The 16,817-nt window shown below is 35.0% G+C and overlaps 1 protein-coding gene across 1 annotated transcript in view; it reads left to right on the top strand.

The window, feature by feature from the left end:
* Il1rapl2 (interleukin 1 receptor accessory protein like 2) overlaps nt 1-16,817 on the top strand; it is a 532,521-nt gene that overhangs the window by 69,232 nt on the left and 446,472 nt on the right. Inside the window, exon 5 of the mRNA XM_077106474.1 lies at nt 3,985-4,138. Coding sequence (XP_076962589.1) covers nt 3,985-4,138 — 154 coding nt within the window. The remainder of the gene's footprint in view (nt 1-3,984; nt 4,139-16,817) is intronic.

Raw genomic sequence — 16,817 nt, forward strand, 5'->3', positions numbered from 1 at the left:
TCAAATTAGAATGGACTGATTAGACTGCAGTTCTTCTCATCTAATCATTTCACTTCTGAATATTCCTGAATTAACACAGGAACTTTTGGGGAACACCATATATCCAAGCCTTAACAGCAAGGTTAATACCTAATTTACAATTGGGTTTCTAACTATCTCTTTCATATTCAACTTGCAGAAAGTTTGGTTCCCTAAAGTGTGTTAGACATATATGAGTGCCTCAAGGGATAGGACAGACTCCAGAGGAAAAGGGAGAAATTGTTCTGAAATCCTGGGTGTTAGTATTCAAACAGAAGTGCTTTGGGGATCTGAAGTTGATTGGCTTGTGGTTGTGCAGCTGCTTTGTGATACTCAGAACCAGAAGAAATATTTAAATCAATCTTTTTAATATACGTATCATGAGGAATAAGTTTTGTGTAGTGAATGGCACAAACGCAACCACAACCACAAGTCAAATGGATTAAAAAGCACCTGTGAGTATGAAGGTGGTATCTCATAATTAGACTGAGTTCAGTCGTTAATATTCAAGGTGGAAACTCCAATATCCAAATATGTCTGGCAATATTTCACTTCAATGGTGTTGGTCAATAAATGTTTTTGTTGTGTATTCAGGGTTCCCAAGCCAGCAACTTCTGTCATGGGATGTCTGCCACCCAAAGAAGGGAAGGAAAGAACCTGGGCTTTACATATTGCCATTAAGTTGGCCAAGCAAGGATATGTATAACAAACTGCTCTGTGAATGGTCAGAGCACTAAATGAAGTTGCTTGTTGAATATAGGCAACTTCATAAAAAATGGTCCTCAATCTTCAAGTTGATAAAATTTATTTTAATAATCTCGGGGCAATGAATGGTAGGGAATTTGCACATTGAGGCCAATGTTATCTGCTTACACATAGTTGAGTCTTTGACAGATGTCCTAGTCTCAGAGAAACAACCATTTTGAGACTTGGACTATGTACTTCAAACTTCTTTGCCTAACAGGCTGTCAGAATTAATCTCTCAATAGGTCTGGGGCAGTAAGGTATGGTGACATTGATTTTCCACTAGGAAGATAAGAGTCAGGAGAAAAGCAGTGACAACTTTTAAGCTTAATAGCCAGTTGCATAGGGAAGATAAATAATTGCAAATAATGGGTTTAAGGGCCTTAAAAACATCTGAGCTTCTATATAGACACATCCAGACCTTAGTAGAATGGCCAAAAAAGTAACTTTGTGAATGGTAGATGAAAGCAAGTATCAGGATGATAATCTACATGGAATAAAGGGAGAGGTAATTTAAAAGTTCTTCTGACCAAAATATAGTTCCTGATACTACCTGCTAAAGTTAGTGTTGTAGTGGCCTCTTAGGATCCAAATGTTTTAATGAAAACACATAGCTATAAACAACTTTTAATGCACTGCATTAAAGTATTATCTTGCTGGTGGATAGTTAACCAATTAGTGAAGATTTATTTTTATATGATTAGTCCATTAGCACCAATTTTTACCATCTACAGTCAGAGGTTCTGGAGAGACATGATCCAGGACTGGAAAGGTTTAGAAATAAAAACAATTTCTGTGCTGAATGACTGCTATATATAGTGCTGCCCAACAAGATATAATGAATAAATCCTGCAAGCCTCCAGGTTCTGGCTGCTTAGATGGTAATTAGTATTATCACCATATTGCAGAGTAGGAAATTGAGACCTAAGGAAGTTAAGCAAATTTTCTCATGATCATAGAACTTGGGTGAACTCTGGTTTTTAACCTAGAGGTATCTCAACCTAAAGGCAGTTTTCTTCTTCATCTTTACAACACTGTATACAGAGGGTCAGAGGTAACCTGAAGGTGGCATATTCTTATGCCACAGTTTTCAGAAAAAAAAGAACAAAACAAAAAACAAACCTATTGGATACAAATAATCCTTTATAAACCTGGATGTGGGGACTTGGAAAGTTGCCACATTGGATTATCTAGATCTCTCTCAAAGAACATATAAATATTCCTGGCAGTTCTTTGTCAGGAGTTATTTCCTAATGCTTATACATTCTTTAGTTTTTACTTCCTGGGAGAAATTCAAAACAGTGAGCAGGGAAAATGAAAATGGTTAGAACTAATTACATATGGACTTTGCCACCAAATGACATGAGAAAACAATAACATTTATCTTTGAATAGAATGAGTATGTGGGCTTATTTGCCTACCCTCAGCTCAGTTTTCATTTTCCTTTCCTCTCAAAATGCCCAGAGGGACCATATTTTTGTTTAATGACCTTCAGAATGATTCTTTAGAAATCTGAGGCTATCAGAGTTGGAAGCAATGCGAAAATAATTGTGGATTATTATTGTATGACGACAGTGGCAGCTGGGCTGTTTTTTCCTCTCTGTTCAGACTTTTCTCTTCATTTTCCCAGAAACCTTATATCCCAAGGTTTAACTCAGAAGCAAATCTCATATAGGTGATAAACCTTGCCAGACATGGTACGTAATATAATTTCAGACAGACCCTTAACTGTTCTTCCGAAAGACCCTAGGGAGTAAAGCAATCTTATATCTAGATGTTCTCCATAATATTACTTTTATTTACTCTCTGAAAATGTGTGTGGGTAGTTGTACTGGACATAAAGCAAGTGTATCTCTTAAATATTATACCTGTGAACTTAAGTGCTGGTTTTTGTGTTTTCTTGTCAAACTCCTGCAAACAGAAGAAAAATTGTTATGGTCAAACACAAATATGAGCATTTACTCTCTCAAATCATTTACACACTGACACTCACATCTGAGGCTAGAGAGTCAGCATAGATTCTAACATTCTGTGAACACTTAGGATGTATTGAGGAGGGTGTGGTTGAACAGGAGTAGATGCAGATACTGTAAATGCTGTAGTGAAGAAAGTGGAATGTGCTTTTTACTATTGTCCAATTACTCTGCCTCACAATTTCTTGCCTCAATTAAGAGAATCATAATTTAGATGATAACATATTTTTGCCTTGATTGTTTAGCACTCCCTCACAGCTATACCCTATGCCTTCACTGATGTTTGTATAGTGTTTGGTTACCACTTTGGTTGAAAATTTGTGGTAAGTAATAGACTGGGACAGTATGTCAAAGTTGACTGAAGTTGTTGCTAAAGACAATGCCACATGGTCAAAAATTCTTGAATATTCTTACATAATTTGTTATTGCTTGTCACTCTCTGGAAAAGTGTCACCGTCTGCAAAAGTATTATGCATTCCTTTCTAAGGTAGTTCAATCTCAGTAGTAAGACTTGCTCACATTCACATCAGAGGAGTAAAACAAATTGGCTTCAAAACTCAAACCTTATTCTCTGGTCACTGAACATACAAAATAAGTGGATGATTTCTTTCAATGCACATCCTTATTTTCCCTAGCTGAATTTCTAGAGAATTCTTTCAACCAAATTTTCTAGACCCTTTCTTGTAGCCTCATAATGGATATCTTGACCACAATGAGGGAGGCTCTGGAGTATTTGTATTAGTTTTACAATAAGGAGGGATTAATGAAAGAATTATAAAGTTCCTTGCCAAAGAAAAAGCATTTTATGAATGTTTAATAATGCTTAAGACTCCCCTGGAGTAAACTAAATGTCTAAGTGAACCATATCCTCTTAGGACTCTTAGGAAATACCCATATCAAGTACAAAAAAAATAGGATATTATATATTTAGCAACTTTTAAGGTTCTACTCTACATCTCTTACATTTAGGGGACTGTATGCTTTTCTAATTTTGCAGAATGCTTCATAAATCTTCTGGCTATTGGTGCCAGGTATTTCAAGTGGCTCTTAATGTGATGGGTGATAATATTTGAATGAGATAAAATAATATACATTTGTGATGTTGCTTGGTCATTTATTTAACTCCTTAGCTACCTATTTTGAAACTAAAGAGAAGAATACAAAAAAGTGAAAGCAGTAACTTGCCAGCATGAAAATATAATGATGTGAATATTTATTTTTGATTTACTCACAAATATTTTCTCTTTAGGAATGCAAGCCAAAAATGTGGAGAAGTATAATAATACAGAAAGGAAATGCTCTTCTAATCCAGGAAGTTCAAGAAGAAGATGGAGGAAATTACACATGTGAACTTAAGTATGAAGGGAAACTTGTAAGACGAACAACTGAATTGAAAGTTACAGGTAGGAATTGGTTCTATCAAATACAGCAAATTAAATGCTAAATGTAACTTGGTTTTGTTCAAGGAGGCAACTTTCTGTGAACTTAGAATTGGTTGCAAATCAAATAGTTGGAAAGCATACAATTAATAAATTTCACTGAAAAAAGTGCTATATGTAGAATATGAGCGATTAATTTAAGGATCAAGAGCCTAATGTATACATACATATAACCACATGGTAAGTTTATACGATATTTTAGTGCAATTGTATTTTTCACTCTGACCCACCAAATGATGACAAGTATGGAGTATTCTTTTTGTGGCTTCTTATCAGCAATCAAAAAGTTCTGGAGTTTGGAGCATTTAGGATTTCAGGTTAGGGATATTCAATGTGTATTATGTAAATACTTTAAACATATAATAATCTCACTTATATGTAGAATCCGAAAAAAATTCAAATATACATCAAGAGAGAGTAGGTGGGGCATAGAAATAGAAATAGGGAGATATAGGTCAAAAGGTATATACAAATTTACGATTATGTAGGAGGAATAAGTCTAGTGATTTAACATATAGCATGATGACTAGTTGATACTATTATAGTGTTTGCTTGAAATTTGCTGAAAGAATAGATTTCAGGTATATTTAACAAAAAAAAGTGAAAAAATAGCTTTATGAGATAGATAAGTTAATTTTCTAGACTACAGTAATCAAGTCACCATATATATGTATATTAAAATGTCATGCTGTATACTTCAAATACAGATGATTTTAAAACACACATGTGTATGTTTGTATATATACATATACACATTTGTATTTTGGATGAAGTCTGAGCTATGATGAACTTTGAAATTATTTAGACAATTGCAACATTGGTTTAATCACCTAATGTTACATCAACCAGTTAGTTAATTATCATGCCATTGCTAAGGGTAGGAATACATTTTTCTTTTATATTTCTTTTTTTAATGTCTGGAAGATCTCTTGGGGTAGTTTTAAAATCAGTCACCTTGTATTAATACTTGCTGAATTCAGTGCTAAAACCCATATGTGTATTTAAATTTGGGTGTTTTTTTGTCCTTTCCAAAATTTTAAGTGAGAGTGTACACACATTTTTTCCACTCTCTATCATAATAAATGACAGTTTTACTTTAGTTTGAATTTGGAGAGCACCTTCTGTGAAAGTTTAAATAGTTCTTTGGATTAGAATTGCTGTTCTTTCCCCCATGGACTTTTATTTTTTTAATTTATTTTTGTTGGTTCTTTTTAGTTATTTATAACAGTAGAATTAATTTTGATATAATTATAGAAGCATGGAATACATCTTATTCTAGTTGGGACCCCATTCTTATGGATATATATGATGATGAGATTCACTATGGTGTATTCATATATGTGCATAGAAAAATAATTTCAAATTCATTCTTCTGTCTTCCTTTTTCCTATTTCTTCTTTCTTCCCTTCATCCCCCTTTGTCTAATCCACTGAATATCTACCCCCCCTCCTTGTTATTGTGGGTCAGCTTCCACATGTCAGATAAAATTTTCAACCATTTTTTTGGGGGGGACTAGCTTATTTCACTTATCATGCTAATCACCAGGTCCATCCATTTACTTACAAATGTCATAAAGTCAACCTTTTTATGACTGAGTAATACTCCATCGTGTATATACACCACAGTTTTTCTTATCCATTCATCTGTTGAAGGGCACCAAGGTGCATTCCATTCTCATGGGCTTTTAAAAAATAACTATCATATCAATCAGGCCAATCCCAAATCCCAAATATTTGCCTTTGATTAGTTTCTGTTTTCCTCAACATGAACTAGACTTCCTGGACTCATTCATGGTAGAATATTCAATCATAGGCAGTTATACATCATTAATAAGTGGCCTGACCATGCTGACCATGCACAAAGGCTATGGCATTCTCACTTTGACTACAATCACTAATACTTATCAGATGCTTGGGAAACACATTTGTTTTGCAATCATTTACTACAGTTTGTAATATTGTAGTATTTGGTTTATGTTTAAATTGAACCATAATAAATTAAACACCAAATTTCCTTACACTCTGATCTAATAAAATATGATAGCAACAATTTGCATCTTTATTTTTATTTTAGAATCTAGAAAGGCAAAGCTAGAGCCACTTTTTGTGTATCTTATAAGGTATTGATTTATTTGCTCTAAACTTTTAGTATAATTGAACTGTGGGATTCAAATTTCATCTGGATCCCTTACAGAGGTTCACCCCCTATTTTTTTAGATTTTTGGTAAGTACTGAGGTTTGAGCCCAGGAGCTACATTCCCAGTCCTTTTCATTAAAAAAAAAAGAGACAGGGTCTTGCTAATTTTCCCAGGATGACCTCAAACTTTTAATCCTCCTACCTAAGCCTTCTGAGTTTCTGGGATGACAATCATGTGTCACTGTGCCCAGCAGGTTCACAAAATTTAATGTACATCAGAATCATGTGGAGAGACCCAGGAAGGATGAGGAGAAAAATCTTCAAATACAGATTCCCATGTCTTTCTCTCAGATTCTTGTTTAGTACATCAGTAAGATAAAGAATTTACTTACCTTTTTGTCCAGGCATTTGGGTATATGCTTTCTAAGAGTTATTCTTTGAGAAACACTAGAAGAAAGAATGGTGCTTTTGATTTCTTGTAAGCATGTTGGTTCACACACATAAAACAATCATATTTCCATAGACCCCAAATTGTTTCCCTTAAACTTCTAAAAGCTATCATGAATATGATGGTAATTGGTAACCACAGGAAACATGTCAAGGGATTATGTGGGTAAAGCAACCTCAATCAATGAAAAGTCATTTATTTACCATTCAAATAAAAAATATACTAAGTATATATTACATGCTAAGCAATGAACTAGATACAAGAAAAATTCAAATTTAAGTCATGATTATCCTTGGGTCAATGTTGATTCACATGAGAAATATGAAGTTTAAATATTAATAGTTTAAATGTTATGCTTCATGTAGAAACAAAATGGTTTCTTGAAATGGAAGCTCAAGAGGTTGCTGTGTGAAAGCTGATTCTTTTTGCAATGTATGCTATACTGGCTTTGTATGCTGAATATATGAAAACAAAATTAAACAGATTGTCCTCTCATAATTCAGAATATAAAGCTGGGATTATTTAAAGAGAAACATTAACTTATTTTGAGTTTAGGAGTATACAGGCATAGGGTAAGAATTTCAAAGTGAAATTAATGGGACCTTTTAATTATAAAATTGAATAATATGACACTCTACAATATGGAGTATTGAAAATATACAAGCTTTACAAGATTTTCAGATTTTTAAAGGTTTTTTAAAGGTTATTTTCTGGCTGTTCTCTTAAAATTGATATTTCTGAGAAATATGTCTAGAGTAAAACAAGTGTTCTCTTAAGGTTTATAGTTGATATTTATTTTAAATAGATCAATTATAAAAAGATCCAGGTATTCAAAACTGTTAAGTTAGAAGGTAACAATGTGCTTTATAAAATTATTCGTTCATATAAAATAATATGCTATAGTATTTCCTTAAACAGTTACCTTTTTACTACATTTAAATAGGATTTGCTTTAAATGCAACTTGTCTGGAATAGTTTGGTTATATAAATCTTGGTATACCTGTGTGATGTTATTGTGGAAATTTCTTTTTATAGTTTTGGAAGCTGCAGATGAACAGGGAGGCTATAAGAATAAATAGACATGTTTAGGTCATTTGCCAATGATGAATACAGCCACCAGCTTTATATCCCATGGCATATTTTAGGTAACTATTTGCTATTTTATAGATATCCCCTGTATTCTCACATTGAATTTGTGCAGAGGGCTAGTTAAAGTGATAAAGAAAGACAGGGGAGTTGGTTAAAACAATGTGAAAATGTAGAGCAGGTGATAATGGAAGGAGGAGGAAAGGAGTGGGAGAACATGAGCAGGGTAATGGAATAGGGTCTCCTGGGATTACAGGACAAGGTCAGCCTTGAGAAGGCCAGTGGTACACATAAATTATGGGGATGTTAAAAAGTGAATAAATGCAGGAAGCCATCACTAATTAACTTTATCTGGAAGGTAATTCACAGTTCACATGACAAATCTTTCACAAATTCATGCTTTTAAAGAAGCTTTTTAGAAATGAGCATTGGCTATTGAGAAAAAAAATAACCTGTTTTCTAGTGAATATGCAAATAACACCCCTCCTCTGGATTGTTGTAGATATCTCTAGAGTTCCTGATTGGAGTCTTTTCACATATTGGGAGTAATCCCTTAATCATTGGTGTCTGAATGCTATGACTAGAGGGTTTATTTTATGGATATGCTTCAAAGATTTGATGCTTGGTCACTGTAAAGCAGTGGTAGCATAGCAATCTAGATGTGCAGAACTTGATAAAACTGCAAAGTAGAATTTGGGATCAGTCTGTGGTGAAGATGTTCAAATGCATGACTTCAGCAAGTGCTTTTAATCTCCACTTTGCAAAGTTTAACAGCGGTGCATTGTTGCAGGTTTCATTTAGACTACATTGTTGTTAGAATAAACTTCCTCTGGTGTGGAAAATAGTAGCAATATACACACAGGGATAAGTTTCACATTCAAGTTGGTGATCATGGTGTTTGTGGTCCTTATTCTTAGTTCCTTTATGCCTCTGCTGTTAATGCTGAGACACTGGGGTGAGAAAAAACATGGAATGTAGTGATATGGTTGAGAGTTGGTGGAATAAATGAAATTTGGTATTTTGATTAAGGATAATACAACAGGGGAAGTGGTCTTTAAGCCAACAATTATATAATAATCATGACGGGGGACCCAGACAGTTAATGTCTATTTTTAGAGCTCACTATGTGGTACACATTGTGCTTAGGGTTTTTTATTCATTTTCTCATTTAATATTCACAACAACCATAAGACAGTGGTTATTATTATTGTCCCCATTTTACAGAAGAAGAAACTAAAACTTGGAGATATGCTGTGCCCAGGGCTATGTGCTTTGTAATTGTAAGAGTACAGATATGAATCTAGGTCTTTCTGACTCTTAATATAAATTTTTACCATCACAAAGAACAAGTCATATAATTTCATTCACTAAACATACATTGCCTATCTTGAGAATAAATATCAAAATATTTGTCACACCATCCATCTTTCCACTGAAATATTCATTTTAGGACATGTACCATTTGGTTTTTAATAATTCTGTATTAGAGCTTAAACACCCCTCATAGGGTACACTTGAAATTTTGAGCTTAGTCCTTAGCTCTTAATCTTTTTTGTTTTGGTACCAGTGATTGAACCAAGTGGTATTTAACCACTGAGGCACATCCCCAGCTCTTTTTAAAGTTGCTTAGGGCCTCACTAAATTGCTGAGGCTGGTCTTGAACTTGTGATTCTACTCCCTCGGGCTCACAAGTTGCTGTAATTACAGGCATATACTGCCATGCGTGGCCTCAGTTAAAATCTTTAGGAATGAAAAGCAGAATCGAATCAGAACTGAGGTTAATGCCAGAGAAGTAAGAAGGAAAAACAAAAATGCATGAAAGACGGAATTTGCGAGATTTCATGTTTTGGTGCCTCAGTCCCTATTAATTTGACATTTCATACTGAGGAAAAAATAGATTCAAATAGGTTTACTGAAGTTATGATAGTGATACTGAACTAGGGTAAGTGAAGCAATGGAGAAGCATCTAGTTAAACAGTATGGTTTAGTTGATAAAGATCTGTTTGCACATAAATCAGTGCCTGCTATGTGCAACAAGTAATTCAGGATCCAAGTTTTTTAATGTGGTTCTGAAAGCAGACAGTAGGGAGATGGAAGAATGATCCCCTGGGAACCTGTAAAAATATTAAATTTATTCAAGGGAACAGTGTTCTGTGGAACTCAAATTCTGAGGGAGATTAACAAAATTTTCAAGAGATTTCCAGGAGAGGAGAGGAGAAGAGGAAAAATGAGAGGGGAGAAGAAAAAAGAGGCTATCACCATTAGTTTATTTGCTAGATGAAATTCACACAATTTTATTTTTGCAAGTCATCCCAAGGAAGCTTATTGCTTATAATATTCTAATATTTATTAATTTACCAAAGTGAAATGGCATGCATTTTAGGACATTTCCTAAACTTGCATGACCATATAACACATTTTTCCCCTTGAGAGCATTTGAGGATGCTGTTTCCACAGAATAAACATCAGGAAAGCTAAGTGAATAGCTAAGTGAGTACGTAATTTATTGGGATCCTACTAATGCCTGTAACTTCATGGTTTCAATAAAATATTTATTGGACACTTACTTTATATCACAACTATAATTAGTATGTTTCATTGTTTGTCTTATTTTCCTAACAAGCCTTAAAGGATGGCATTTGTTGATCATTTCTTTTCTTTGTTCCCAAGTTCTGAGTATTCCAAAAATTATTATTTGTAGCTTTGTCTGGAAGGGTGTTTATTTGATTGGTGAGTGCTTTAGTTGGGTACCAATAAGACAGCTTTGTGTTTGTAGAACAATTTATAATTTTGAATCATTTTACTCCTGTTGAATGAATATAAATTTACAAATGAATTTAAAATCATTTTACATTCTGTTGCTCACAAGGACTTTCTGGAGTTAGCAGCAAAGGTGATATTATTATCATTAGTAGTACTAGTAGTAGTAATAGTAGTAGCAATAGAAATTTTTAAAAGTGTAAACTATGGCTTGGAGAAATTTAAAAACATTTGTCCTGGGATGGCAAGTGTTAAATAGTATGGCTAGAACTAGAACCACCATATCCTGAATCTTAGTACATGCTTTTCTTACCTTACCCCTCCTCCTTTTATTCTCTCTAAAGTCCCTTAATCCTGGGTGCTGGGTCAAAAGAAGAGATACAACCCTGGAAGGATTGAAAGTTCTTGAGTCCCGAGCTCAGGTATAAGGGTCCCTAAAATAACCTTTAATCTAAAATGTTAGTATGTCAATCAATTGCTTTGTCTTTAAGAATAATTGTTAATTTCATAGAAAAAGCATTTGGATGGTGGAGTTCCCTACTCAATATTCAAATGTTTCTAGCAGCCAGGTAGGTCATGTATATGAGTGGTGTAGACCAGGTGTTCCAGGCAATAGGGAGTGGCAAATTGGAGTATGCTGGCTGCACCCATTCAGCCCTAACTGATTGCTGCCAGGTGAGACTAAGAATCCAATATTGCCAGGTCTCTAATTTTGAGGAGATGTGGAAATCTGGTTTTTATGTGAAAATCCCTGGATCGTAAAGCACTCTATGGACCAAATGAAGCATGCTTGTGAGCTAAATCAATTTGGGCCTATTTGTGGCATTTGCCTGAAAATATTTGTTTCAGTAGGACATTTAAACAAGCGACTGACTGTGTGGCTTGCTCAGAATTAGCTGCACTATTTCCATCTTCAGTAGTGAGTAAGGAAAAAATGTAAAATCCTGAAGTGGCCTAGAGAGAAGTTAATACACAAACTGAGAACAGCACTGGGAAGCTATCGTAATCACACCATCCAATAGACTGGTCGATCCAAGTAGAGAGTGAAGGGCACAATTTATGGATGTAATACTACAGGAGGGCCATTGACAAATTGATCACCTTACAGAGATGGGTGATTTAGATGATGAAGCAAGTTGGTCTCAAATGTTCCAGACAAATAAAGAGCTCGGCCGAGAAAGCATCCACCTTAAAGCTGCCCCGAAGCAGTGTGATGTGAAGCATGGAAAGAAACAAATCATTGGCATATGTTCTTTCTCTTCCACGTACTCTCTGAGCAGCCAGTTAACATGATCTGAATGTCTGTATCCTGATTATCACATGAAAATGGATCTCATTTGTACCTTTTTTGTAACTTAATAAAAAAAGACCTCAGCAGTCAATAGTACTTGGCTGCATTAAGAGAACTTTTCACATGACTTACTGTGCATTTCATAATTGACTGTTCTTTTGCATGCTTGCAGGTGCAAAAATCTCAGGACTAAACTGGCTCTCAGTAGCTTCATTACCTTTCCTCCTAGGCCTCCTTTTCCTTTCCTGTGTTACTCTGGCCATTGCAGTATACCAAACCTTCTCTCAATGGTATCTCTTTCCCTTCTTCACCTATTTTAAATATTCCAGTGTCCTGTCTTCTTTGTAACCCATTTTCTCAGATCTTTGTTTTCTGCTGGAGCTAATCTAATATCTCAATAAGTATAGGAATCTGTGACTGAAAAGAGCCCCAAATTTTCCTTCTCAGCTAGCATATTTGCAATTTAATAGATATTTCAATTCTGTAACTCATAGGCATAACTAATGCTGTGAATTTCTGGCAACTTGGCAGAGCCTGTGGGATCCTTTCCCAGAGTGTCATAATTCCTACCCTGCACGTGGCCACTTGTTCTCTCTAGAAACAAGGTCAACCCTATTCCTGACCTTTAGGGACTAGGGAGAAAAATAACCTGTTTAGGATTACTGGAAAGGAGGATTTTTTGGTGTCAGTTTAAAGAGTGATTTTTTTTTTTATCAGTCCTCCTCAGCCATTCTTATTGAGTCTCTCCATTTTCTCCCAGATTTTCTTCATGTGCCCCCAACCTTTGGCACAGAGCCGTCTAGTAATCCTATAGTGACAGCCAGGGTCAAAGAGATTGCCAGTCTTTGTCCTAGGAAAATGTGTGTGTCATGTTTCTATACCCTATAGGGTGATGAACTAACACTATTAACTGTCCCATCCACAGAAAGACAGTCTTGTTTTTCTGCAAAGCCAGGGACTATGAGAACATTTGTTCCTATGGACTTGTTTTGCAAGCAGCTGTGTAGGGGATCAGCTTGGAGAGCTGGGAGTGAACAAGTTGGAGCATATAACAGCAGGATAAGGAAAATGTGCCCAATCCAGGCCAGTTCTGCTCTGATGGTTCTCTTTCAGTATCAGAGGTGATCTTTGACTCCTTGACTGTCTTCTCTGGAACCAAGTTATTGCTGGGAGAGGAAAGTTTGGGGGCGGGTTTGAATTATGTCTCCTAGGTTGCACCCATGGGCACAGATTTTTCTAGGTCCATTATGTTTATGTCTGATAGTCTTGGATACCTTGTTTTCCCTTAATTTGGAAGCAGTGATTTGAACAAGCTGAGAATATTCTTTTTTTAATTACTTTCATTTTTTAAATATATGACAGCAGAATGTACCACAATTCTTATTACACATATAGAACAAATTTTTTTCACATCTCTGTTTCTATACAGCCACTTTTCTAAGGGGCTTACCAATTATATTAATGTCCTCCAAGATCTGCTGCTCCTGATACAAAGATTTACCCTTATACATAAATACCACATTGAATTATGGAACTAAGAGTAGGGTTGTGTGCTTTCACATAGATGATCTCATTTAGTCATCCTAAAATCTTATGAGATATGTTATTTCATCCCTAATTTACAGATATGGAAATTGAAATTTGGGAGGTAGTTTTTCCAAGTGTTCTACAGCAAATAATGATGATCCTTTAAAGACATGGGTGGTTGTTGTTTTATAAAACCTGAGTTCTTTTCACTAGTAAAAGCTTATATAACTATGAACTTCTCATGGCACTATGATCTCATTTGACTAGAACAGATTTTCTTATATGTATAAGGATGAGACCTTATGCTGAACAACATATCTACAGGAAGATGCTTCTAACACATGTACATAGATGCACATACACACACATAAAGGGAGTTCAGTGAAACAAGAATTTTATTCTAGGAGAAGACCAGTGAAAAATTTAAAAAAAAAACTTGTTTTGCTCCCATGGTCCCTGTTTCAGAACCAGAATATTATGACCCAAATCCTGATTCTGACATTAGCTTTGTGATTTTGAGAAAACTAATTTACTTCTCTGAACCTCAATGTCTTTCCCATGTATACAGGTAGAATAATGTTGATATCTTGAACTGAAGAAAATATATGAATGCTCTCTAGGAAGAAGGTACTCAGCAATTGATGTTAGTATAATTATTAGTATCATCATCATCATCACTAAATAAGTTATAAAGGTGACCTTGTAGCCATTTCACCACAAGAAAGTAATCTGATAAATAGCCAAAGACAAATTGCTATTGTTAATATAGTTCTTTTTTAATAGAGGATGAATTTTAAAAATCAGCAATTTAACCAAGGGCTCTGAAAAACTTAAGCACAGAGCCACATAAATAGGGATTTCAGGAAGAAGCATTTCATTCAAGGAGATGCAGTCATGTAGAATAATTTGCCAATTAAGATGGTCAGAACAAATGCTGTTGTCTGTACAGTGAGTTTTGCAGCCAGCAAGACATTTTAATGGTGAGTGAGCCAAGAGCAAAGGAGGCTAAGACAAAGCTAAGTAGAAACGAGTCCACAGAACAAGCATGTCAGGGAGACTGGCCTTTTCCTGTCCGGCAATTCGTTATGTCATTATGATTCATCCCTAGTAGTTTGTAAAGGCAGTTAAATGGCCTCCTTTGGCTGTCAAATGGGAAAATAATTCATCAGCTCAAGTCCATAAATCATTTCTTGGTACCAAGAGTACTTTATGTAGCTGGAAATGTCTCCTTGAGTTGGCACTATGCTTCAGCAGAGATCCTGAGGAGCAACTGGCAGACACCAGATGCAAAAGTCTGAATGATGACCTGCATGGGCATGGCTCTGTAGGGAAAGAAAGTTGATTTTTTATGGGGCGCGTTGCCTTGTCTGAATTGCCTGGAAAACCACATGCTTGTGTGTCTCGTATAGTAATCACTTAGTATGTTTGTTGAGTGAATTTAAATATTTTATGTATTTTGGATCCTTTGAATTGGAGCCCTCCTATAATGTCTGATAACTCTCTGTACCTGAGTTTGTGTAAGCAAGATGGGAAGGCAGTAATAATAATATTCAGAAGTTATTAGACTAATAACCCGAATTTTTGTTAAATTTTAATGATTAGGGCATGGTAGCTTCACCATAATTCTGGAATGTTAGTTGTGTGAGAAATAAGTGTGCTTTAATTTTTTTAATAAAAAGCATTTTAAATTATATTTTAACTGCCTAATTCCTCTTGCTCCTAAAATCCAACATTTGTCAATACATTCTTTGTTAGTAAAAGTATTCTCATGATGCTATATAATTTTCACCATCATTTGAGGTGAAAAGTGCTAAGTACATTTGAGGACATGTAAATAAGTATTTATTATTTAAGGCAGTATTATCAAACCCTGGGTCCATAAATAATACATTTAATATTCTTTGAATATTCACCAAATGCTTATTGTGCTAGGTGAACAGTGGTGAACAAAGATGGGCATGGTGGTGCTTGCCTGTAATCCCAGTGACTTGGGAGGCTAAGGCAAGATGATTGCAAGTTTGAGGTCAGTGTCAGCAACTTAGTAGAGCCCTAAGCAACTTAGTGAGACCTTGTCTCAAAATAAAACACGGAAAGGAGATGGGGATGTAGCTCATTGGTTAAGCGCCCTGGGTTCAATCACCAGTAGTACCAAAATAAATAAATAAATAAATAAATAAATAAATAAAAATGTGGGGAATAAAGAGAGATATGTTGTCTTCCCTGATGTAGCTTGAAGTATACTGGGGGGCATTAAATTAATAAATATGTGGTTAGTTACATAGTTATATATTGCAATACCTGATAAATAGGAAAATAAACTGAGAATGGGGACCATCTACTTGATGCAAAATAACATTTAACTGGACTCTGAAAGTTAAGAAGTAGTCAAAAAGGTGAACAATGAGTGAAAATATTCAGAGGGAACATCATATGTTGGTGGTAGCTTGGACTAGAGATATGGTTATAGAGATTTAAAAAGCAGGCAGATTCAAGAGATAACTGCAAAGATAGATATGTTTATACCTTCTCATAATGGTTCTTTTGTTACTGATTTTAGAAATAGTTGTACAATAGTGTTTTTTGTTTTTTTTTTTTACTGAATTGGCGAAGACTGAAGGAGGCCACATTTTGTGGGGTGTATTAAGAGCTCTGTTTGACCATGTTTATTTGAGCTATCTATTGGATGTCCTCTAGAGAATGTTAAGTAGACAATTAGATATATGAGTCTTGTATTTACAGAATAGTGTGGCCTGGATATATACATTTTAGAGCTGTCAGCCTGGTAAATAGAATGGGATAAAATAAAGTACTAAATTTTGTGGGGAAATTGATGATTGCTATGGAGATCAATGCAAGATGAAGCTCATTGGCTTTATGTTACAGATTTTCCTCAGAATCATGACAGTGTAAAAAAGCTACTCATCATGATTTTTTCCAAGAATCATCAAATTGTTAAATATCAAGCATGATGTTTGTACCTGTATTTTGCTGATATATATAATGACATCCTGCATTTAGCTGACATTTGAATCTTTAGAGCTAGAAGAATATAACTAATGTCATGGTAAACCTAGTCACTATTTATTATATAAACTGGGGATCACATTAATAACTTTATATATATTATTTCTAATTTTTACCACAAACCTGAAAAGTACAGGCCCCAATTTTTAGGTAAAGAACTCAGACTTGATAAGTTATAAAACTTCCCTAAGGCCACACAACAAGTAAATGTGAGACCCACCATTCCAGTTCAACATTTTAGAAAGTGACATGAAATTTCCTTTTGGATGAAATTAAACCCCTATCACTCACCATGCACAAAACTTAACTCAAAATGGATTAAGGACCTATGAATTCAACCAGAGACTCTGTGTCTAATAGAAGAAAAAGTA

This window comes from Callospermophilus lateralis, chromosome X (genome assembly GCF_048772815.1).
Source record: "Callospermophilus lateralis isolate mCalLat2 chromosome X, mCalLat2.hap1, whole genome shotgun sequence".
Taxonomy (NCBI): Eukaryota; Metazoa; Chordata; class Mammalia; order Rodentia; family Sciuridae; genus Callospermophilus; species Callospermophilus lateralis.